The sequence below is a fragment of the Tasmannia lanceolata genome, unplaced genomic scaffold (assembly GCF_043159265.1).
Source record: "Tasmannia lanceolata isolate RefF3 unplaced genomic scaffold, GAP_Taslan_0.1 ptg000044l, whole genome shotgun sequence".
NCBI lineage: Eukaryota > Viridiplantae > Streptophyta > Magnoliopsida > Canellales > Winteraceae > Tasmannia > Tasmannia lanceolata.
In genome coordinates this window covers 15,844,530-15,870,394 of record NW_027518721.1, presented here as the reverse complement: position 1 = coordinate 15,870,394, position 25,865 = coordinate 15,844,530, and the positions used below count along the sequence as shown (strand labels likewise).

The window sequence follows — 25,865 nt, the reverse complement described above, 5'->3', positions numbered from 1 at the left end:
TATTTTAACCAAAAATCCTACCATCCACACCCTCGTCGGCAAACTGTCATTTTCCTCAGGTAAGATATATGTTACATAGTTTCTATTGTTGTTTATTTTCTACCACAAATACCTAAAATTTAATGGGTAGTATATTGATGATCAGTGGATGAATTTTAGGTTTAATTTAAATGGTGATTTATTCGTGTTTGGCTGATGGGTGGAGTTTTGATTTTGGATTGTGGGAATTGTATAAATTTAATAATTTTGCTATTTAGGGATTGAATTTTGTAAAGTGGATGCTGAAATTCTATGTATTTTAGGGTAGGAGGAAGAATTTTGAAAAAAAGGATTCAGAAGTGGGGTTTGAGTATTTAGGTGAAGTGTAGAATGCCACCTTTTTCTAGTTTATTTGAACATGAGATTTTAAGATGGTTTTGAATAACACTCCTACTTTTAAATCATATTCGATAGGGTTGCGACTTGGGTCGGCTGGTCAGGTTTTCCAAAACCCTACGCTACCCGGGCCAGGTCTAATTTTTATGGGAAAACCCGAGATTCATAAACCTGACCCTATCCGAGATAGTCTCTCGAGTCGAGTTTTCTTTTTTTAGTGCAAGATAGTGACTAATTTCAAAGATTGTAGAAAACAACATTTTTTTTTGAAAAATGGTAGCGAATTTTATTGATAGAAAACAACAAATTTTCACACTAAAAATCTCTAAATGTAAGTCATCTAAGTGTATAAATATAAGGAAACTAATTTTTCACATCACAAACATAATCACCCCAATGAAAAGAATTATATCAATATATTGCAAAATAATTTGCTATGTTATTCAAGAGATATTCAAGAAAGTCATAATACACCTATAAGAGACGAGTCGGGTTTCGGATTTTCTTTATATTGACCTAACCCAAGACCCATGATTACTAAACCAAACCCAGGTTATTTTTGGGCCCGGTCAATGCGGGTCGGGTAAAACCCGACCTCGACCCAAGTTGCAACCTTAATATTTGATAAATGAAATAGTTTGATGTAAAAATTATTTTGAAAAGTGATAATGCCTTTAAAGTGAAATCTTTGAAAAAGAGATATTTATCATTGAACTCTGTTTGATCTTTAAAAAATAACCCTATCATTCAATCTTATTTGGTTAATGCAATTTGTTTTGAATAAATTACTCGGATCAATTATATTTGATTTGTATCACTGGGAATTTGAATTTTGCTTCGGTTTTGATGTTCAAATGGAAGTTGAAAAACTTCGTCTGTTATTGCGGTTGACGGTACACATTGTAACTTCCTGAATTGAAATCTCATCATTTATTTTAATTTATCGAGAAATTATAAGAATGAAGTTCATGAGATACGTGATTTTCATTAGTTTTATTTAGAATTGTCCCGATATGAGACCTTACATACTTATGGGACCGAGCCTTAGGTGAGACCTTTCATGCTTATGATAATGAGACCTTACATACTTATGAGACTGAGCCTGCGTCGCTTTCATTCTTTTATGTTGTTTAGCTTATAATATGAGAAACACCATTCATTCTAACTCCCTGGCCTGTAGAAGTTTCTTGGTGTTTAGTAATTGTTGGTGAAAGATTACTTCATGACAATAAAGTGGTACAGGGCTTGCATTTTTAAACTGATAGGAATGATTTTGTTTGCTTCATGTACAAATTGGAGTATAGTCACCAATGTGTGTCAGTCTCTAATTGCTTGACTACTGAAAGAAGATAGTGGTGTATAAGTCAGAAATGATTAGAATTTCTTGTCCATGTCCTCAAATATATTTTATATTCAAAATCGAAACAGTTTTGAAGAATGTCTGGATGTCGAGCATGAAAAATGAAATAATCATTATGTTAATACTGTACAAACTACAAACTACAAAGACTCTTGTTCTAGCATGAAAAATGACATAATCATTCTTTTAGTACTGTACAAACTACAAAGACACTTGTTCTGTGGGATCTTACAAATCAACTGAAGGCTATTCACCCCGCAGTGTTAGTAGTGTTGATGGATGCCTCATGTTACAGTTGCGCCATTAATTTGTCACTCAGCTAGTCAGTGATCTGTTTCTCGACAGATCCTGGTTAGGACTCCATGTTGCCTGTTTTCTGCATGGGCTACTCCTCCGACTTTGTTGAATCCTTTTGTCTCCGTGTCCTAACTAACTTGCTTGCCGGGAAGTGCAATCTGGCAATAAGAGGACGAGGTGCTCGTGTTTTTTGGTCGAATCCCCTAACACAAACATATCCTGCAAAACAGTTTAAAGAAATCTTAAAAAAGTAACCATGGGGTGAGCCTCTCTTGGGTTGCTGGAAAATGGGACTGAATCACTGATGAATCGTCTTACCCTTTTGTCTAGAAGATAGGACAAAAGGCTCAAATCCACATTGGACTATAACACATTAGACCATGGGTGGCAGTAAGATAACCATATATACTAACATGTTACACCTTAGTCTATGAATCTTCTCAACTGGGTGGGGTCATGGTTTTCGTTTTTTTGCAATTACAAAAAGAAGATTCCTCTCTTCATTAGATTTCTTGTCCCTATTGTCACTGGTTCTTTCCCCAAGTGAAGCTTTTTCACATAGGCACCTAGTAAAGGTTTACACATTCACATGTCCTAATAATCGCATGTCTAGGTCCCTAGGATGCTATTTAACATTCAGGGGTTGTCAATTCGTACCTCTCCAGAAGCAGTGTTGAATTCCCTCTGTCGTTAGACCTAAAATAACAGACACACCTTTGGAGGTCAGCCAACCTCTTTTACCCGTGTATACTTCTCATAAGTAGAAATTAAGGATATCATCATGCTACCCACACTTTACCTTTAAATATTGTTGGTATGGAGGTTCCAAAATACACGGTCCGTCTTGGCAGATTCCATATCCATGCCCTAGGAACATCAATTGGGACAAGGCTAGAGTCATGATCCGCAAACACCTGCATAAGATTGATTTTGCTTGGTTAATTTTTCTTAAGGAAGCTCAAACTGCCATGCCTGCTTTGACACAGTATCGTATTTTGGGGAATATGAACTTACCTCGTTAACTTGAAAATAAGTGCCATTGAGTGGAAAGCTTCCCCTCATTGCTGTTCGGCACGGTATCTGTTCAAGTACACATTTTAAACATTAATGCAGCACTAGAAAGCAGTCTACTCCTTTGAAATAAATATTTTAAATCCAGGGCAGTTTGTAGTCAATCTCTATGATAGATAGGCAGCCTTGTTGTTCAAGTTGCTGGTGTTCCTCACCAGAAGTGTTCCTCTGACTGTTTGGGAATTTGCTTCTCGTATGCTACTACATGCAAAGCATGTCTTCTTGTCGCATAATTTACCCGACTCTCTCAAATTGCAGCAGATATCAGGTGGTTGTGTCGATTGTTCGGTTTCACCTAATATTGAAAACTCATAACTATTGAGCAAGATACATCATAAAACATCAGACAATGTACATTTCTAACCATGTTTGATTTAGGGAAATGATATCAGCACAACTATATTTTGATATTTTTACAAACCATCTTGTCTTTTAGTATTTAAAGTGCAGTTAAAAGGTTATTACGTTTCCCAAAATGCTCTCAGAAGCCAATTAAAGAAGAAAGACAGCTGGGCCTGTGCAAATATCAAAATATGGTTGTGCTGATAGCTTTTCCTTTGATCTATAATGTTTTTTGCTCACCTGGTGTCCATATAGCAAGAAGGTATGAACATGGATCATCGGGCCCCCTTCGGTCCAACTGTATTTTTTGCAGAATTTAAACAAATTAGGAAAATAAATTTGACTGTATATGAGCTGGAAGACATGTTTTATTGAAATGCTTGGGATGTAGTATACCCCTGCCAGAAGGTGGTGTGAGTCTGGAAGTTCATAGCTGCAGTCATAGAGGAAATGTAGTTGTTATATATCATTATGAATAAGATAATGAGATACAGTCATAGAGGAAATGTAGTTGTTATATATCATTATGAATAAGATAATGAGATAATTCTCCATTAAAACCTAGTTCCAAAACAGCTTAAAATATAGGTAGGGTATACTTACACTTGGTGCTCTGTTCGCAGTCTGCTCACATTCTTAAGCTTAGGCATAGGGATAGAAGCAGCTTCTTGAGTTAAAGCAACCAAGGCGTTTGACATATCACCATCCCGGAGTTCCATGTTGTTTTCTTGCATATAATTTTGTATATTCAATGTAAACTCTTCAAAGTTCAGTTTAATTGTAGGAATTTCATCAGGATCCTCCTGCCAGAAAGCATCCTCAATTGCCCTTTCTGAGGTATCTATTCTTTCAGGTTCTGGCGTAGCTGGTTCTTCAATGATAGGTTCACATCTTTTTATTCGGGACTCGGGTTGTTCATTGATTCTGGAGTCTGCTTGAGGGCGTGGGTTCTCTTCAGGTGGCAGCAGTGGAATTGGATTGATGAAGACTCTATGGCCTCGTTCAGCGGTTTTAGGTACAGCTGAGGTCGCCAGACTTTTCTCTTCTGGACCTGGCAAGGCAAGCCTTGCACTGCATACAACATAGGTGTGTCAGTCATCTATTCTCAAAAAATATTTTCTTTTCAAGATATATATAACTTCCATTTAAATATTAAATACATTGTGCATGCATTGGTTAATGCTTAGGCAGTCCTAAGCATTAACTATTTGTTTTGTGTCAGTCATCTATTCTTTTAAATATTTGCTTTTCAAGATACATATAACTTCCATGTAAACATTAAATACACTGTTCATGCATTGATTAAAATATTTTCTATTCAATATATATATATATATATATATATATATATATATATCAAAAAAGTGTTGGTGCGCTTGAGCGCTCCAAAAAAATGGTGCACTCAAGTCGTTATAACGCCTCCCATTGGTTTAAATGTTTGGGTCCCACATAAAGGAACCAATGGGAGGTGTTAAAACGACTTGAGTGTATATATATGAGAAAAATGTTTCTAAGCTCGTGCTTAGGGAGCTCCCTAAGCACGAGTGGCTTAAAAAGCCACTAATTGGTCGCTTTTTGTGGACCCCGCAGAGGTGGACCCGCCATACAAACCAATCGGTGGCTTTTTAAGCCACTTGTGCTTAGAGAGCTCCCTAAGCACGTGCTTAGAAACACTTTTCTCTCTCTCTCTCTCTCTCTATATATATATATATATATATATATATATATATATATATATATATAGAGAGAGAGAGAGAGAGAGAGAGAGAGAGAGAGATGGTTTGTGTGCAGCTGCACAGATAAGCTATCTGTGCATGGCTGCACAAACCATGGTGGGGGCCACATTTTTTGGGGGATCCAAAGCATTCATTTAGAAGGCCCTTCCATGGATAGCGTGTTTACGAAAAATCAGCCCTTTAGGATCATCCTAACCCTGCCAATTGTGGAGGGAAAAAATGGGCAGAATCAGCATCTGTCCATTTTCCCCTACAACTTTGATTGGGTTAGGATGATCCTATAGGGCTGATTTTTGGTGCACAACTATCCATGGAAGGGCCTTCCAAATGAATGCTTAGGATCCCCCAAAAAATGTGGCCCCCACCATGGTTTGTGCAGCCATGCACAGATAGCTTATCTGTGCAGCTGCACACAAACCGTTTCCTCATATATATATATATATATATATATATATATATATATATATATATAGAGAGAGAGAGAGAGAGAGAGAGAGAGAGGAAACTGTTGGTGCGCTTAAGCTCACCAAGCTTATGGTGCGCTTAAGCGCCCAATCACATGGGGGCCCACTTTGTTAGGATGATCCAAAGCATTCATTTGAAAGGCCCTTACATAGATGGGGGATGTACCAAAAATCAGTTCCATAGAATCATCCTAACCCATCCATTTGTGGAGGTCAAAATGGACAGACATTGTTTGTCCACAAATCTGCCCATTTTTGTCCTCCACAAATGGAGGGGTTAGGATGATCCTATGGAGCTGATTTTTGGGACACCCCCTATCTACGATAGGGCCTTGCAAATGAATGGTTTGGATGACCACAGAAAATGTGGGACCCATGTGATTGGGCGCTTAAGCGCACAATAAGCTTGGTGAGCTTAAGTGCACCAACAGTTTCTATATATATATATATATATATATATATAACTTCCATGTAAACATTAAACATGCATTGGTTAATGCTTAGGACTGGATTTTATTATGTGTGCACAGGAAATAGATTGCATGGTCGGTCTCTCCCGTGCTACACTTGAGAACCATGAAACCACTGCCCCATCCAAATTTAAGATTGATCCTCCATATGCAACTGAAACCCAACATGATTCAAATATTAGCTCGCATGTACTGTCAGTGATGCTATGCCCCACTCCATGAATTTGAACGAGTCCCATTCCTTTTCCATGCTCACTTGCAAGGATATAATTCAGGGCAATGTATACTATGAAAAGAAATGTATACTGTGAAAACAACATCAATCAAAGCATACATTTTACTAACATGTATAAGAAAAAGAGGACGGATACAAGTCATAATGATCTCATATCAAATGCATAGTCGACTACAAACTAATGATGTGACCTTTCCCTCAATGCAATGTCATGGATGCAAAAAAGAAAGCGTGGAACGGAACTAGTAACTCTTTATGTGAAGTGTATGAGGATACCATCAGACGGGATAAAGTGTCTATCAAGAAGGGCTTTCATACATGGGTGCCCAAAGGAAAATCAGCCCAAAAGTGTAAATTCCTAAGAGTATGCTGGCATTGTTGGGTATTGGCCAAATGAGAATGAAGATAAAGAGGAGGTCGAAGGGATCAATTCGAGTCCGCGAATTGGCCTCCATATATGTATCACCGGAGTGTATCCAATTGCCACCAACTCCTCTCAAAGAGGCACTAGCATCTTCTGATAGGCAAGAAAGTAATATCTCCCAAAGTCCTCAAGCATGCATGGAAGCCCTAACGGCAGACAACTATGCAAAAATGAAAAGAAAGAGGCGTACAAAGAGACGACCAGTTCACCTTCCCAACTCTGACAACTGCTCTGAGGCAAATCAACTTCGTTGGCAAGAAAATGGAAATGCCACATATGCCTATTGCCAATCCTTGGTAGAATTAAGAGGCATTCTTTTTTCTTTTTTTTTGGAAATGAATCAAGAGGCATTCTTCTTGGGCAGAAATCTATTGGACTAGCTGCATCTTCGTCCAAACAAGGTCAACTGAGAAATGAACACAATGTTCCAGGTAATTCAATCGAAAGTAATTACAAAGTATTCAGATCCTATAGATGAAATTGTCTAGATGTTGAAATTTTTAAACATCAACGGGAGCAGCAAATTCGTCACATTCGTCACAGCTCGAGTACAAAATGCTCTAGTTTGTTATGGTGGAGATGGCAAGACGGTTCCTTATGAGGCCCATTTGATTTTACTAAAAAACGGCGCCCTCGAACCAAAGTCGACCCGGATCGAGAGACAAATAGAGTATGGAAGTTTCTGATGTGGAAGGAAGACTATGAGGATACAGAAGGAATGGATGCAACCAAAGATAAATGGTGGGAAGAAGGAAGGCGAGTTTTTCACGGACGAGCATACTCGTTCATTGCCCGCATTCATCTTGTACAAGGTACTAACAGAAATTGTATACATATTTTTCTTTTGCAAGATGAGCTAAAAATGGAATGGAACCCTTGACCTCAACATTGTTAATCTCATTCATGTTTGCTTGTTTAGATTTTCCCGCATGCATCTTATACAAGGTACAAACAGGAATCCTATAGATATTTTTCTTTTGCAAGATGAGCTAAAATGGAATGGAACTCTTGACCTCAACATTGTTAACCTCATCCATGCTTGCTTGTTTAGATTATATATATATATATATATATATATATATATATATATATATAGAGGAAAGTGTTGGTGAGCTTAAGCGCCCAATCACATTGGGGCCTACTTTGTTAGGATGATCCAAAGCATTCATTTGAAAGGCCCTTACATAGATGGGGCGTGTACCAAAAATCAGCTCCATAAGATCATCCTAACCCATCCATTTGTGGAGGTCAAAATGGACAGACATTATTTGTCCACAAATCTGCCCATTTTTGTCCTCCACAAATGGTGGGGTTAGGATGATCCTATGGAGCTGATTTTTGGTACACACCCTATCTATGATAGGGCCTTGCAAATGAATGGTTTGGATCACCACAGAAAATGTGAGACCCATGTGATTGGGGCGCTTAAGCTCACCATAAGTTTGGTGAGCTTAAGCTCACCAACACTTTCCTCATATATATATATATATATATATATATATATATATATATCAGAAGAGAAAATGAGAGAATTATTTGAATTTCTCCCAAAATTCTATGAGAATTACACATTAACAAAGGCACCCATTCAACCTACATATTTTCAATCCTACCCCCTCCTTTATGCTTTTTAACAAAGGCACCCATTAAAGCCACATAATTTCAATCCTACCCCCCTCCTTTATGCTTTTTTAATTATGGAAACCTCTATAGATTGGAGGGCTAGGATCAGCCTATGGAAATGATTTTACGGGCAATATTCCATCACATGGACGGTTTGGATCAACCTATGATGTGGTCCGTACAGTTCTTTGTCGGCCCGTGCATCGCACGGGTTTATATATATATATATATATATATATATATATATATATATAGAGAGAGAGAGAGAGAGAGAGAGAGAGAGAGGAAAAGGATTGTAAGCTCGAGCGTACCAAGCTTATGGTACGCGCGAGTGCCCAATCACATGTGGGCCCACTTTGTTAGGATGATCCAAAGCATTCATTCTAAAGGCCCTTACATAGATGGGGTGTGTACCAAAAATCAGCTCCATAGGATCATCCTAACCCATCCATTTGTGGAGGGCAAAATGGACAGACCACAAATCTGCCCATTTTTGCCCTCTACTTTTGGAGGGGTTAGGATGATTCAATGGAGCTGATTTTTGGTACACACGCTATCTATGATAGGGCCTTGCAAATGAATGCTTTGGATCACCACAAAAAATGTGGGCCCATGTGATTGGGGCACTCGAGCGTACCATAAGCTTGGTATGCTCGAGCGTACAATCCTTTTCCTCATATATATATATATATATATATATATATATATATATATATATATATATATATATATATATATATAAAGGGCCTTTCAAATGAATGCTTTGGATCATGCATATGTACTGGTTATATGGAACCTATAAATGATTCAATTGGCGTAATGAATTATAAACCTTGCAAATGCACTTGCGAAGTGTTTGCACTCTGCTCTCATTGGGCATGCATTGCAATTAGGCTTACTCTTTGTACAAAAAACCTGCATGACATTCAAAACATTCAGCTCACATTTAATCAGTACCAAATAGAATGTATGCCTTCACATTTTTGAATGTACCTTTCCAAATGTAATCATTTGATAATGCAGCTCGTACCTGTGGTTATGCATAATGTTAGAATACGATAATTAGTAAAATGATTTTATACGGTAAATGCATGCAGAATTTAACGAATATGAATAAAATTCAAGGGGCATTTCTGAGTTTACAGTGTTCGTTGATCCAGTTTACATAACCGAGGCCAAAGGTACTTCTGAATTGTCGCCTGCATCGGGTACCTTTGAAAGAGAAAAATGGATTAGAATGGTTGTGTTGAACGAGAGTAAGGTATGCAGAGGAACCTGTTTTTCAGGAGGTTTCTCATAATGAAAAAGTTTGATTGGGTCAAAATGCTAGCATTAAACACTTACATTTCCAGAAGGTGCAACTGAAGGGACTCGGGCAGTGGCTGAAGGGGAACCCATCCTAGTCTTACACATATGCGACCCACATTTGTGTCAACCTTGTCAAGATACATCGTCAAATTTATGTTTTAATTTCCTTTCAATTTCTTTTTTCAATGAGCAATATCATTCCATTATAAATCTTACCGGAAAAGCATGATGGTGAAGTGTCAAAAGACGCACACACTCAACACTTTTCAGTCCCAATCCCCATATGCTTAACAGGTACTCCCTGAAAGAGAAAAAACATTTTAGAATTGCAAAATATAATTAATTATAAGCAATGGTAAAATAGTCTATGGAGTATGGACATTATGATTCTTTTCCACAGAAGTTTTGGATATAACATCCAGCATGTTAACAACCTAACAGATGCCATCAATTGGCATTACACTGACATATTGGCTAATATTTTAGACCATGATTGTGGGAAATTGATGCAAATATGCATTGCCTCTTACTTTGCTTTGCCAGGTGGCACGTCTCTAAGCCATTCCAGGTCAAGGCTTCCATGTTCTCTTAACAGACGGTTGAGGAAATCCTGCAAAATATTAGGCCAAAACAATAGGGTGATTTGATATTTCAAAAAAAGGAAAAATAAAGAAGAAAAGGAAAAGGGAAAAAGGTGTTATAATCATCACTTGCTTCTAGTGATGTTATGCTGTTTGAACTTGTAGAACTGTCTCAACTTATCATTTTCTTATCGAAGATCTACAGCCAACATAAAGATGCTATCGACATGGAAAAGGAAATTAGGGTTATTGCGAGCTATAGTTTTTTTATAAGATATGATCTGTGTAAAGTAATATAGGTATCGTTAATAATAAATAATATCTATTAAAACTTTTCTGACCTGGCTATATGTTCCACAAGTCCATTAACATGTCGAGCTATTTTGAACTTTGATAACAATGGAGGGTGATTAAAACCAAGAACGCACAGAAAAGCTGTTACCAAGATGGAAGTATGTCACAAATATTGTTCTCGGGAATTTCTCAGCAAGGGAAAATCTTGGGATGTCTTAAATTTTTTTTATTTTTTTCTGGCACAAGTCCATTAACATGTCGAGCTATTTTGAACTTTGATAACAATGGAGGGTGATTAAAACCAAGAACGCACAAAAAAGCTGTTACCAAGATGGAAGTATGTCACGAATATCGTTCTCGGGAATTTCTCAGCAAGGGAAAATCTTGGGATGTATTAAATTTGTTTTATTTTTTTCTGGTTTATACCGGCAAAGAAACGATACAAATAAAATTATTTAAAAAAATATAAAAAATAAAATTATTTAAAAAAATATAAAAAATAAAATTTAAGAAAAAAATATAAAATAGAAATATCATTAAAATAAAAATAATATCGTTAAAATTTCAGGATAATATCGCGATATTTTATTGTAAAAATGAAAATAACGCTATATTTTCAAAATCTCGGGATTATTTCGGGATTTTGTCATTTTATCAAGATGTCGCGATAAAAACACGATATTTTGAAAATAGCGGAGATATTCATACTTCATGGGAACACCATAATGTACCTTGATTCGCTCTGCAAGCCTGTTGTTCATTCCCCGTCCCCTGATGGTATTGGAAATTTCATCAACTTCGGCACATCTAACTGCTTCCCAATCCAGTGAGTCCATTGCGTTATTGCTTCGTTCTTTTTTTGCACCTTTGCCACAGGCCTCTCTTCTTAAACTATCCCAGTCAAAATCTCGCTTTTTTTCTGCATTGCGTTTGCCCTTATTTGTTTTAGAAGTATTGTTAGTTGTTTCAATAGGCGCCTTTTTCGAACTACAAACTTCTTCTCTTGAATTCAAATCAACTACCTTACTCTCTAGAGGTTCTTGTTTATCCACTAAGTTTGAGCATTCACCGAGATCTAAAGTCTCTCCTAAATGACTGAGAAAATTTGAATGGTTCCTAGGTTCTGAAGCCTTGGTGCTTTCAGATTGGATATCTCTCTCCCTTGCTTTGTAAGTGGCTGTATCATCAACTTTTAATTCTGAGCATACAAGAGAAGTGCCATTGCCTGATCGAGCCTCAGTTCTTATCTCTTTGACTTCAAAGTTTTCTATAGATGGTATGCACCCATTTCCATGAGTGTAGAGGTCCTGGAACATTTTACTCTCTGTCATTTGTAGAAGCTCCGTAAATGAAATAGAACCATCCAAACCAGTACAATTAAACACAGTTATCAGATTCTCTGCTTCTGAGTTGGACTCGGAGTTTGATCCAATTCGATCAGCTACCTGAATGGGTGAGTCTGTAGAGTTTTGAGATGAAATTACATCTTTCGGTGCTCTCCTATCCTCGACTTCAGCTGAATCGGCACCTTCCATCATTGTGACTGGCATGCCCTTTCTGTTTTCCTGCGATTCTTGACAGGTTTCTTGCCAAATCTTGCAGACAGCTGAGTGGCTTTTAAATGACTCATTGCCATTTTCTATTTCCTTCTCTTCTATTGGTTCAGATTCATGTAGTGTCAAAGAACCTTGCCCACACGCCTGTTGACTCAACCTGATATCTGGCCATTTTATGGTGCCATCCTCTTCTACAAATATGGGTGTGGGTGTCTTTTCTGCATGAGGTGCTGTGTCGTTGCTTCTTGTCCGGAGAGGGAATCTTGCAGCAAGAGCCATGAAGGCAGAGCTGAAAACAAAACAGAAATGTGATTACAAAATAAAAAATAAAGGAAATTGATATTTCCGCTCCCCTTTTAGACCAATCCACTCCAACTTGGAGTGGATTGGTCTAAAAGGGGAGCGGAAATATCAACTCCCCTATGCTTTGGATATTTCCGCTCCACTTTTAGACTAATCCACTCCAACTAAATCCACTCCAAGTTGGAGTGGATTAGTCTAAAAGTGGAGCGGAAATATCAGCTCCCAAAATAAAAGAGTGTGTGCGTGTGTGTGAGAGAGTGTGTGTGGTAAAGAACGACCTGAATTAACAGCTATCACAAAAACTTAGTTTACCTTGAAAGATGGTCCGAGACATTCTGAGTAAGAAACACACCAACAACTGAGTCCAGAACGGATCCTTTCCACTGTGAGAAGCGTCTATCCCCTGTAAAGTACATCATTTTATTTAGTAGTCGTAGAAATTTACAAATCTAAGTAACTAAATTATGATGCTGGACTATGCTAGCCTTTTAGGAAATACATGCTTAAGAAGTTCCTGCTGTATTTTATATGAAGAGTGAGTTTTTCTGTTAAAAAAGGCCTGAAGAATCAAACCAGATATGATTCTTCAATGATAATCACACAAGTCATTAGAAAAAGGGGAAGAAAAAAATAGGGGTTTGCTAACTTGTCTTTGTTGAGAATCAATTACATTTACGCACAAGCAGAAAATCTGGCAGGACTGCCTTGTTTTATAAGGTAACTTCATTTCACTCTTTAGGTTCATGACTTGAAATGACTTTCTACTTCAACATGAACTTTAGCCCTCCCTCCAACTTTCCTTTTTCATAGGGTCCAGGCCACCGTCCAAGAAAAGATGAAATTTCTGAAAGAAGTTGATAAAGAAATTAACCCCCAAGAGAGCTCCACCTCGTCCAAGAAGAAGAAAAAGGCCAAGAAACTCAGGAAAAAATTAAAACAAAACCTCATTGCCGAGGAGGAGGATAACCTATCTTTGCTGGATCTTATGAATAACCCTCCCTCCAACTTTACTTTTCCAGATGAAGAGCTATCCATTGTTGAAGAAAATACCTCTACTGAACCTAATACCACCATTGTAGATCCCATTACCACCTTGAACCTTGAAAAGTCCAGTTTTCCCTCTTTAGTTCAGGTTTCAAATCATAAGACCCACTCTCCCCCTCGCTCTCCGACTGATTTAGACCTTGCATTAAATGCAGACTGCACCATCTTGGGCTCTTCTTCAGATTACTTGCAGGATCTTAGAAGAAACAGCTCTTTATCCTGTCCTACTGCAGATTCTGTTTTAATGCCTTTTTGGAAAATTACTGGAGCATTAAATGCAAAAGTGGGTCAAACTGTGAATCCAGACCCTCCAAACTGTTCCAGTGACTTTAATGGGCAGAAAGAACCTTCCCCCTTGGAGTCCTTCATCTCGAGAAGCCCACCTCAATAGTTAGCAGTGCAAATCCCTTTATTGAATACTCCTTGGAACCTGCAGACCAGCCCCTTAATGCAAATTCTCCCCCTGAAAATGTGAAAAGCAAACAGGGGGCCTCATATTCAAAATCAGAAGATCCTTGTAATCAGTCTCCCAATAGCCATCTCCTCCATTCTCCTGATCTTGGGAAGCCAACAGAAAAGGCTCACTCTCAAATCTGCACTTCTTCTCATCTCAATACCCCTATCCAAAATGCTTTTCTTCTGGGAATTTGTTCAAACACTCAGGCTGCCCCTGCCTCTCCAATTGCTGGGGTTGCCCCACATTCTGTCTCTCTCAAGCAGGGCCACAACAGCTACTCAAAGGATGCCAAGGCGATGGAAGCCAAGATTCCAAATTCTATCACCCCTTGGAAGAACCTTTTTGCAGAACCACCTACCTCTCCTACCTCAACAAATCTTGAACACAGTAACCCTGCTGTTTCAGAGAAAGAGAATATGGAATTAACTTTTGAAGACTCAGTAATTGAAGAACATGGAAAAAAAATGGTCTAACTGCGTCGTCGGGTATTTCATTGGGAAGAGACCCTATTTTGTCTCCCTTCGAGACGCTCTTAGTCGCAAATGGAAGCTGCAAGGTACTCTTCAAATGTTTACCATGGACCATGGTTTCTATCTTTTTAAGTTCTCGTGTGAGGAAGATTGTTCTCGAGTCCTAGAGGAGAATGATCAAAATTATGGGGGAAGGCCATTGATTCTTCAAAGATGGGATCCGAATATCTCCATGGAAAAGAAAAAGCTCATGGAAATTCCGATATGGATCAGGCTTCATGGGCTCCATCAAAAGTTTTGGAACCATCATTGCCTTAGTAGAATTGCTAGTTTGATTGGTAAGCCCCTCTACATGGACACTCAAACAGCTGAGACATCTAGGCTTATTATGCTAGACTATGTGTACTAGTGAGTGCTGAGCAAACCCTCCCAGATTCTATAAAGCTTCGTACCTCCTCGGGTGAGATTATTCAGAAAATAGACTATGATTGGAAACCCAGTTCCTGTTCATTTTGTAAGGATTTTAGTCACAGTACCAAAGCTTGCCACCTTCATTCAAACCATGCTCAACCTCAGCCAAAGAAAGAATGGAGACCAGTCAGCAAAATCCATTCTGAAATTGATACTGGGATTTCAGGTCCAGTCCTCCATCAATATGAAGCTCCAAATCAGAATTTGGCAAGCACTTCTCCTCTTCCGATGAGCTCTAGACCATCTGTGCCTCATCATAGGAATATTATTCAATCTGGAAACAAATTCTCAGCCCTTGAAGGCCTTGATTCTGATACTCTTGCGGAGACCTCAAATTCAATAGCTCCTTCCTCTTCGGACTCTCCTTTCACAGATGGTCCATGGCAAACAGTTCAGAAAAAGAAGGATAAGAAAGGGAAATCCCTAGCTTCGCTCCTACGACCATCTCCTACGTGTGTGCTTCCCTCCATTTCAAGACCCACTCTAAAATTAGGATAATTTTGGGTCATTGGGTCTTGTATCGAGGTGTTTGTTTTATTCCCCATTTGGGCTATCGTGTTTTTCTTTGGTTGTGGAGGCCCCTTGCCCTCCTTTGTGCTTTTGGTTCTCATTTTGGAGTTCTTTTTTGTTTTCCCTTTACTGTTGTGGGTTTGCCTTTTGGCTTTTCATGCTGTATCTCTCTTTTTTATTAATATATCTGGTAGGGGTCTGCCTAACCCCAGCTTACCCATCAAAAAAAAAAGAAGAACTTTAGCCCTTGCATTGACATACTGAGAGAGACAATTATGCAGGTCATCTTGTTTTATGATATAGATGCGCATATAGTGATGACGGCTACATCTTGAAGCTTTCTTGCAAGATATTGTTCTTTCATGTATTATCCTTCTTGGATAAGGTCTAGGAGAAATGCTGCTATTTGATACTTGTTCTTGGGAGTACCCAAGGAATGCCGGAGCATTTGAGAGTTTCCTGCCTTGGAATTGACCTAAAAGGCATAAATCTTATTTCAGAAAATGTCACTGTATGTTTGAGTGCAGTTAGACTGTTTATAAACAGTACTGGGTCTGAGGTCTACTCTCTAATCAAATCATTTTATTGTTATGTTGAATGGATTGGCATTCTATTGCACTTCCTATCCAAACAGCCTTTGTTTCTCCCGTCTGGGAAATTTTTTCCTTGACTTTCTAATCAAATCATTTTATTGTTATGATGAATGGATAGGCATTTTATTGCAGTCTCTATCCAAGTAGTCCTAGATAAAGTCTTGATGGTATTTTCCAAAATTGAGGCTGTTAATTCTAGAAGTGGTTCACAGTCGCTCTATATCACTCGATGTTCTGAGAAAAAGACTCTTGATTACTTATTTAGCTCCTAAGTGGTTCTCAATTGAGTTATACAAATGAGGAGTTGGTAGGATCAATGCATGGCCAGAACATTGGCATGATAAGTCTCTAACAAAAGGTGATCTCCCCAAGCCTATTTTGGAGCCATATACAATGAGTCCTTGCTTGTTTAAGGTCATTAGTTTTACAAAAACTCTTGTTTCAGGAGACCAAAAAAAGAGTAGATCATTTGTTTTCAAATGTACCTTGTCACCTCACACTGATAGCAATGTTGAAGCAATGTTGAAGCAGGATGGGAACCTTTGCAATGTCCTTTCACATGCACCTGCTGGCTAGTTTCAATGTTAAAGTACTTATTCGATGTTCGGATCTGTTCCATTAATTCTTTTTTAGATGTCAATAAATGAATCTAATACTTTTTTATGTATTTAATCAGTGAGCTGTTTCCAATACTTTTTTGCTATGGAATATTAAATCTCTAGTCACTTGGTCATTATTAAGATTCTTAATTGTATTAATGCATGGTAAGTGGAGGCCTCATGGTTAAGTTAGATCTCGTGAAACTACAAAACTAGAACTCGTTGCCAGTGCACTCAAAGTAGAAAAGAGTTTGTAGTTCAGTAGAAAGAAATGAAAACTCATTGCCAGTGCACTCAAAAGTAGACAAGAGTTTGTAGTTCAGTAGAAAGAACTATGTAAAGTTTGGTGGATGGGGGTGGAATTCCATATGATCCTACAATAGACATGCACCAATCCAGATGCAAGAATTGTGCAATAAGACATACAGAATATAAACATGGAAAATCTAAATAGGCAAATATGAATGAGATTAACAATGTTGAGGTCAAGGGTTCCATTTTATTTTCTCATCTTGCAAAAGAAAAATATACCTTGTACAAGATGCATGCGAGCAATGAACGAGTTTGCACGGCCGTGAAAAAGTCGCCTTTCTTCTTCCCACCATTTTTCTTTGGTTGCATCCATTCCTTCTGTATCCTCATAGCCCTCCTTCCACATAAGAAGCTTCCATACTCTGTCTGTCTCTAGATCCAGGTCGACTTTAGATCTAGGGCGCCGTTTTTTAGTAGAATAATATGGGCCCTCGTAAGGAACCATCTTGCCATCTCCACCATAACGAACTAGAGCGTTTTGTGCTTGAGCTATGAGGAATTTGCTACTCCCATTGATATTTAAAAATTTCAACATTTGGACAATTTCATCTATAGGATCTGAGTATTTTGTAATTACTTGCGACTGAAAGCTTTCATCCAATATTTTGTGGAAATTGCTAGCTAGAAAACCACTGAAGGAGCTGCGTTCATTTCTCAGTTGACCTTGTTTGGACAAAGATGTGGCTAGTCCAATAGATTTCTGCCCAAGAAGAATGCCTCTTGATTCTACCAAGGATTGGTGATAGGCATATGCAGTAGTCCCATGTTCTTGCAAACGGACTGGATTTGCGCTAGAACAGTAGTCAAATTTTGGAAGGTGAACTCGTCCTCTCTTTGTACGCCTCTTTCTTTTCATTTTTGCATGGTTGTATGCTGCCAGGGCTTCCATGCAGACTTGAGGACTTTGGGAGATATTGCTTTCTTGCCTATCATAAGATGCTATTGCTGCTTTAAGAGGAGTTGGTGGCAATTGGCTACACTCTGATGATACAATTATGGAGGCCAAGTTGCGAACCCGAAACGATCCCTTCGACCTCCTCTTTGTCTTTATTCTCATTTGGCCAATACCCAACACACCCTTAGGAAGTGGGAGTTCATTTGGGTTGATTTCCTTTTGGGCACTCATGCATGAAAGCACTTCCTGATAAACACTCTGATGTTCTCCATTCACATACACTTCACAAAAAGTGTTACTCGTTCCGCTTACATCCATGATATTGCATTGAGGGAAATGCCTTGCATCGCTGGTTTGTAGTGTGCAAGGGATGGCGAGAACAATTTGATTTGCACTACCTTCTGTTTCTTGTCTTTTGCCATTATCCAACGTTGTTGTCAGAGACGATGATGCATTTGAAAACAAATGGGACTCGTTCCGATTCATGGAGTGGGGCTTAGAATCACAGATAGTGTGACTGTACTCCCTCTTTGATCTTTTTCTCGTGCAGTTGTTATCACCTAACAGTACATGCAAGCTGATATTTGAATTGTGCTGAGTTTTAGTTGCATATGGAACGCAAATCTGAAATTTGGATGCGGCAGTGCTTTCATGGTTCTCACGTGAAGCATTGGAGGATGTGTGGACACCTTGATGCATGGGAGTCTCATCTCCTTCTCCGCCATTGGCACAAGCACCATTGGTTTCCAAGTTGATTTTCTTCCTAGCAAGGACTTTCATATTTTCCTTTGATGGTTCTTTTCTTGAAACATTGTAATCACTTAGATGATTGCAATGCGTTGCCTGAAAATTCAAAAGGTTTGAATTTTCACCCTTAGAAATTTCAGTCAGCGTATTGTAATCATCTAGCTGCTGCTTCATCGAATGATTGAGGTCAAGTCCCGCCGGCAAGTTCTCTACTTCTAGTTCCAATCCATGGGCAAACTGCAGGGTTGATTCGGATCCAGAACTATGACTAATGACTTCACATCTATCTTCAGCCAAAGATTCCACATTCAAACTAAAACCCCACACGCGTGAAACATCACTGGCAGCATCACAGCCACTGCTGTTTAGCCCATCCTGACGAACCAGCGCTGTGTCTGGGCATTCATCTCCTGCCTGACCTTCTGAGGCGAAATTCAAAGCCCGTTTGCAACATTTCTCACTCGATGTGGTAGCGGGATTAACAACTTCTACATCAGCTCGAGGAGTGGCTGATACTTTGGGGCCACTCCTCCGCACATATTGCACGTAGTTCCTCTTCCTTGACGGATTTTCTCTGTCACTAGCTTGCTTGGGGGTCACGGGCTTTGGAGTTGTTTTCGGTTTGCCATCTCTTACAACCTTTGGCCTGTGCTTTTTCCTTTTCGGCTTCTTTTGTGGCGTCTTGTTCAGTTCTATGCCTTGTTCTTCTCCTCTGTCAGATTTCTTGTTTTCCTTCAAAGGGGTAGAAGGGACAGTGGATGACTGCTCCACCGGTTGCGAAAGACCTTGGTCACTGTTGACCTCTGTAGGCTCCTGCTGCTGAGCGTTCAAAGTATGTGGGAGGCTATCCTCCTGCTTTCTTTCCTGATTTACTCTTTCATCTGCAATATCTTCCTGGTTTGTTTCCTGATTTACTCTTTCATCTGCAAATAAATGAACAGATACTGGAGATTGGACATTCTGAAGCCTCCTCGTTGGATTTGGTGTTACTGGGGCTATCTGAAATGATATAGTTCCATTTGGGGCCACAACAGCTACTGATTTTGGGGAGGAATTAAGATCATAAGGTATGTGAAATCTACCTGAAGAATTTGAATAATTTTCATTTCTTACTGAACAGCAAAAATGATCCATGCTGGTCGAAGATTTATCTTCCTTAAGTCTATAAACTGTAGAATCAAGCCCTTAATGCCCTGTTTGGATTCCAAGAATTTTGTAGAAAAGTTTGGAAAGGAAAAATATTTCTAAATTTTCTTACCTTTTTACACACAAAAAAGATGACATGGACCTGACCAACCCTATTCCATGATTACTTAGAAGGAGCTTCAATTTATGATAAATCCCTCTAAATTAACCATAATCGTATCATTTCCCTCTCTACATTGTAGAAAGAAAAAATATTCCCAAGAAAAAAAAAATCTATCAAAAATGTTTTTCTTGGGGTTAAGAGAAAAAAATACAAGGGAAAACAGAAAGCTAAGTTAGAATATCTTACCAGAAGGTTTGTTCTGACCAACAAAACTTTTCTTCAAATTATCAGGATCTCTCACCCCATCTTCCAAACCCATGGACTCAAGACCGCCCGCCACTTGTTCGGGCTTTGACGGCGTGACCGGAATCCAAGAACCCGAAGCCGGAATGCTGTTCTCTTCTGACTGTGTGAAGTCTTTTCTCAACTCCATCTCAATGTTACTTCACAATATCCAAGTAAAAATTTGATTTCTTTTCCCTCTGTTTTGTTGTTGTTGTTGTTGTTGTTGTTCAGCTCAATCAGAACTAAAAAAAAACTCCTTCAAACAGGCTTATATTTCCTCTCCAAGGTAAATTTGCTTTCAAATTTCGCGCTTCTCTACTTCAAACCCAATTACCCAAAGCTGTTCTACTTGCATAATTCCAAAATCATACAGTTCTTTATGCAAAAGAAGAACAAGAAGAAGAAAAAGATCCTGGTCAGCAAAAGAAAAAAGTATATATAAAGAAAATGTAAGAAAAAAGAAACACACCAAATCTCTCAAAAACCCCATTTTTGTGAAGGGTCGAGATTTATGGCCAGAAATTAAACCAGAGCTTGACTCAAAAAAATCATGTATTTGGCAAATAATAAAGAGGGGATGAGGAGTGTTAAAAAAATCAAACCCCCAAAAAAAAAAAAAAAAACACACATAATACTGCAATCTGGGTAGCTGTAACTCTTCCCTCTCTCTCATTTTTCTCAAGATGGCCTAAGATAAATAAATAAGAAAATAAAAGAACCAGTTACGTACCAGAGGAATAGCAGAAAAGCAGAATAGCAGAACAGGAGAATAAGCAGAGAAGAGAAAGGAAGAGAATGAGCAATTGTAAATCTATAAAATAGTAAAGGTTTGTAAATTCGCACCCCCGTAGGATAATTCGCAGGCCTGTAAAGTAGGGTATGTGGCAAATAGAGTGGTGCGAATTATCCTACAGGGAGTGCTAATTTATCATCTCACAATAGTAAAAAGTAAATATTTAGTTTTTTAGTGGCGCATTTTTTTGGAATTTGGATTTGATAATAATCGGTGGCAACACTCTCCTGACACGTATCATTTGAGAGCTTGACACGTATCATTTTAGAGCCTTCACGTGGAGATCTCTTATTAAGACGTCCTTGGTGATACCCAAATCGCCTGGTCACTCGGACGATTCCCGACTCAACTCCCACAAAACGAGTCGAGAAAAATTGGCGTTTTCTTTGGACAATGATAAATTCGCACCCCTGCAGGATAATTCGCACCACTTTGAACGTTAAAACAGCGTTGAAGTCTACCACATAACCTCCTTTAGAGGGGCCTTTTTTTTTTTCTAATATAAAATTAACAGTTTTGATTATTTTAGGGCGCTGATATTCCCCGCGCCCCACCCCCCTCGGACGGCTGGCTAACTTTTTCCCACCATTTGACCTCTCTCTCTCTCTCTCTCTCTCTCTCTCTCTCCACACACACAACAGGAACAGTTGGTGGGCCCAACAGAAACCGTTGGTGGAATGGTGGGCCCATCTTTGAACAACGAAGGCCCCGCCCATACCACACCATAGGATAATCCAAACCGTCCATTTGATGGGCCATAAACGTAAATAGGTTGCGTCCCAAAATATTATTTCCATAGACTGATCCTAGCCCTCCGATCTAAATAGAAACTACATCTTATGCAACCTCTATAAATTGTAGGGTTGTGATCATCCCACGGAAATGATTTTTGGGGCACAACCTATTTACATTGTGGCCCATCAAATGGACGGCTCGGATCATCCGATGGTCTGGACGGTACACTTCATTTTAAAATATGGGTGGGGCCTAAATTGGTACGAACCACATCATAGGATGATCCAAACCATGGACGGCTTGGATCATCCTATGTTGTGGACGGTTCGCTTCAATTTGAAAAATATCAGTGGGGCCTACGATTGGGCCTGGATGTTAGTGTACGACCAACTCCATAGGATTATCCAAATCATGGACGGCTTGGATCATCCTATGTTGTGGACGGGCCTTAATGTTACTGTACGACGACATGGGCCAACCCTTTTGGGGGCACAACACATTTACGTTATGGCCCATCAAATGGACGGCTCGGATCATCCTATGGTCTGGACGGTACACTTCATTTTCAAAAATATGGGTGGGGCCTAAATTGGGCCTTAATGTTACTGTACGAACCACACCATAGGATGATCCAAACCATGGACGGCTTGGATCATCCTATGTTGTGGACGGTACGCTTCAATTTGAAAAAATATTGGTGGGGCCTACGATTGGGCCTTAATGTTACTGTACGACCAACTCCATAGGATTATCTAAACCATGGACGGCTTGGATCGTCCTATGTTGTGGACGGGCCTTAATTTTACTTTACGACCAACTCCATAGAATGATCCAAACCATTCATCTGATGGGCCACAATGTAAATAGGTTGTGCCCCAAAAATCATTTCCATAGGATGATCACAACCCTACAATCAATAGAGGTTGCATAAGATGTAGTTTCTATTTAGATCGGAGGGCTAGGATCAGCTATGGAAATGATATTAACCTATTTACATTTATGGCCCATCAAATGGACGGTTTGGATTATCCTATGGTGTCGTATGGGCGGGGCCTACGTTGTTCAAATATGGGCCCACCATTCCACCAACGGTTTCTGTTGGGCCCACCAACTGTTCCTGTGTGTGGAGAGAGAGAGAGAGAGAGAGAGAGAGAGAGAGAGAGAGAGAGAGAGAGAGAGAGAGAGAGAGACCGATCAAATGGTGGGAATATCAGTGCCCTTATTTTATTATTTTAATAACGCAAAACCCCCTAAAGAAAGAGAGGAAAAGAGATTAAGTGTGTCTCTTGGCTAAGTTAGATTTGATTTATAAACATTTAATATGGAAATCAACAATTATTTTATTTATACTGAAAAATTAAAAGTCATTTTGCTTTATCAGTAACAAGATACTAGATCGAATTTCTTTTTTACCAGATTAAAAAAACAGAAAAAAAATGGAAGAAAAGCTTTCCTATGAAGTCAAGAAGAAGCTATTTTTTCCCTATGTTTGGATTGCAAGAAAACGAAAAATATTTGTAAAAATTTCTACTTTTTCACACATGAAAAAGATAACTCGAACCAATTTAAGATGATATCTGTCTAAATTAACCATAATCCTATCATTTCTCTCTAAATTGTATAAAGGAAAAAAATTTGTTGAGAAAAAAATTTCCCAGAAATATTTTTCTTAGAATCTCAACAGTGCCTAAAAGAAAAGGCATTCGTAACTAATTCTAAAATCTCAACATATATAAAAACTCACAAAAGGCTTTTCGTGGATGGTCATGTCAGACTAGCCACACAGGCTCACTCTTCAGCAGCTTTTGTCTTCATTCACGAGGTGGCTGGTCTGACATGCAACAGACCATCTGCGAAAAGCCTTTTGCGAAGAAACATAAACAAATTCTATTAGATATTTAATCCCAAATTGCACTTATCTTAGTTGAGGTGCTATGCCATATGAAAGTATAAGTATTTGTTTTTAGGATTACCCTATAAATTGTGTCATTTGTGTTTTTAGGTTAGACATAATCTAAGTAAGAAACTAATGCAGGGGCACAGATGGCGGAAGCTAGAATATAAGATCTGCATGATACGGTGAGACGCACCTGTGTCATAAACATAAAAGACTGCAGAAGTGTGCTTGAGAGAGAGAGAGAGAGAGATTTTTTTTTTCTAAGGAAAAATGGTATGTCTGAGATCTGGACCATTTTTTTGGGAAAAAAAGTTTGTCTAGGATCTGGAGAAAGTTGCAACTCCTTTTTTATGAATTGGAAGTTTGTGTTATATGTATTATTATTTTTTGTTTCTATAAAACAAAATAAAAACTACTGTATTCAAGATACGTGGGGTGGAACTATGATTTCCCTGTTCTTAATGTTAGGACAAGCAAGGATTGCTTGAAGCATTACACCATAGGTATCTAGTTTGGAATACCTAGTTTGTTGCCTCTGGCCCCTATATATAGACATACACTAGAGTTATTGAATGATTAATAGACTCTAGCCCATGTAAGCCCACTACACCGGTTCATTGCCTTATCGGCGATGTGTAGCCAGTACGAGAGCCTCGAGTCATGATAGTACGAGAGCCTCGAGTCATGATTTAAAACAAAACCTTGTCACCTTGTGTCATTCAAGGTTGAAAACAGAACTAAGAATACAAGCTTTTCCATCATCACGATTCACGTACTTCCTCACGTGATCGAATCTTCTTATTTCCTGGTGTTGTCGTTATCTCATTGTACTGAAAAGGGCGATGATATTTTCAACCCCCTCCAGTACGCATTCGCCCCCCTTGTAACGTGATCCGACGTCGAAAGCGTTAAAGTTGCCCACTGTTCACGTTATCAGTGGGGTGAATGCGTACTCCATTTGAGGCTGATTCTTTATACTTTAACCGTACTACGCCTTCAGATAAAATGACTTCCAATACCCTTGGCTTTTATATAACTTTTCTCTTTAAAGACCTTGTAGGCTCGTAGCGTGTCAGTGACATCTTCAATTACTGGTTACACAAACAATATCTGTTTGTGCAAATATCAAAATATGGTTGTGCTGATAATATTTACCTAAATGAATGGCTTGGATCGTCTTTGAGGCATGTCCAATCCAAAGTGGGGATCAACAAATGAATGGCTCAGATCGGGAAATTATATATTCACCCCCACTTTTTTACTTGGAACAGCCTCATCTTGCAGAAGGCATTTCGCAGACAGTATGTTGCATGAGAGAGCAGCCGCATCATGAATTAAGAAAAAATCTGTTGAAAAGTGAGCCTATGTAGTTGCTCTCTGGTGCAACAAACCATCCGCGAAATGCCTTTTGCGACCATCGCAGAAGGCATTTCACGGACTGTCTGTTGCATGAGAGAGCAGCCACATCATGAATAAAGACAAAATCTGTTGAAAAGTGAGCCTATGTTTGTGCAACAAGCCTTCTGCATGGTCCCTACCAAATCCCTTGTTTTTAATATTTGAATGATGAGGGGCATAGACTTACAAAAAAGGTTGCTAATAGAGAAGAATGAGAGGTAACACAAGACTTCAACACATAGAGCAAGAAATCATAAATTGGGAATCACTGCCAGTATTTGATGAATATTTAATCATTGCTTAAAGTCAAGATAATGAGTCGTTAACTTTTGATGGTGACAAAGTAATTAATAAATCAACTGATGCGATTGATGTGCGCTACAAAATCATGAACGAAGAACCAAAATGAAGAATTTAACAACATATTAGGTGAATCAATGGAGAACGAGATGAGTAAGTGGAAAAGCATTACATCAATTTTTTTCATCAACTTATATTGATCCGTTTTTATTTGATCTTACATTAAAAGCTACAAGAGATATTCATGAATTTAAGCATGTTCAAGATCAAGACAGATTAAATTTTGTTTTGGAGATTATGTAACATAGTTCGATCCTCGAGAGTTTTGGTTGATAAATGTTTTCAATACGTCAAAACTCGAGGATGACTTTTTTTTTTTTTACCAAGCGATAGTGACGCAAGCAAAAACCACCAAAAACGTGTAGTTTGTCATTAACTACAAAGTGTAAAACAAGTTCTGTGTTCTTCAAGCTTTATTTTCGTCATCATATTTGTAGCCTACTCGCATTAAATCTTGTTCATTTGGCTTGATTTGGTATAATTAGAAACATTATTCAAAGACCTATCTAACAAGTCCAAGATCACACAATTTAGATGTAATTTGAGGAAATTACGAGTAATATACGTACATGGTACATGTATACTTCGGAATTTCCACCCTAAAAGAAATA

General features: G+C 38.6%; 1 protein-coding gene and 1 long non-coding RNA gene across 7 annotated transcripts in view; one reads left to right on the top strand and one right to left on the bottom strand.

The window, feature by feature from the left end:
• Window positions 1-20,356, top strand: part of LOC143863522 (uncharacterized) — a 29,359-nt gene extending 9,003 nt beyond the window's left edge. For 2 of the 5 annotated variants that reach the window (XR_013240890.1, XR_013240888.1), the window contains 4 exons: window positions 4,299-4,531; window positions 13,250-19,369; window positions 19,479-19,604; window positions 20,078-20,356. This is a non-coding gene — a long non-coding RNA (uncharacterized LOC143863522). The remainder of the gene's footprint in view (window positions 1-4,298; window positions 4,532-13,249; window positions 19,370-19,478; window positions 19,605-20,077) is intronic. The other 3 variants (XR_013240889.1, XR_013240892.1, XR_013240891.1) reach the window with 3 other exon arrangements.
• Window positions 1,824-20,915, bottom strand: LOC143863521 (DNA glycosylase/AP lyase ROS1-like). Of its 2 annotated transcripts, none has more exons than XM_077374206.1 (19): window positions 20,802-20,915; window positions 20,033-20,446; window positions 17,115-19,619; window positions 12,752-12,842; window positions 11,312-12,425; window positions 10,236-10,315; window positions 9,922-10,006; window positions 9,742-9,833; window positions 9,541-9,609; window positions 9,391-9,427; window positions 9,230-9,312; window positions 4,049-4,516; window positions 3,842-3,878; window positions 3,686-3,743; window positions 3,259-3,398; window positions 3,047-3,112; window positions 2,832-2,946; window positions 2,690-2,728; window positions 1,824-2,251 (listed from the first exon to the last, which is right to left on the bottom strand). In XM_077374206.1, exons 2-19 carry the CDS (start codon window positions 20,217-20,219, stop codon window positions 2,121-2,123), a joined length of 5,397 nt encoding a protein of 1,798 aa, XP_077230321.1. In that variant the 5' UTR covers window positions 20,220-20,446; window positions 20,802-20,915; the 3' UTR covers window positions 1,824-2,120. The 2 variants fall into 2 exon arrangements, with proteins under 2 accessions (XP_077230321.1, XP_077230322.1); XM_077374207.1 differs by having other exon boundaries at window positions 17,115-19,460.
• Window positions 20,916-25,865: the final 4,950 nt, after the last annotated feature.

Coding starts and splice junctions, on each gene's coding strand:
- LOC143863521 (XM_077374206.1), bottom strand. CDS start 20,219: ATGGAGTTGAGAAAAGACTTCACACAGTCAGAAGAGAACAGCATTCCG. Junction 12,843..17,114: donor TCGCATGCATCTTGTACAAG/GTATATTTTTCT, acceptor TGTACTTTACAG/GGGATAGACGCTTCTCACAG. Junction 3,879..4,048: donor CTGCGAACAGAGCACCAAGT/GTAAGTATACCC, acceptor CTATGACTGCAG/CTATGAACTTCCAGACTCAC.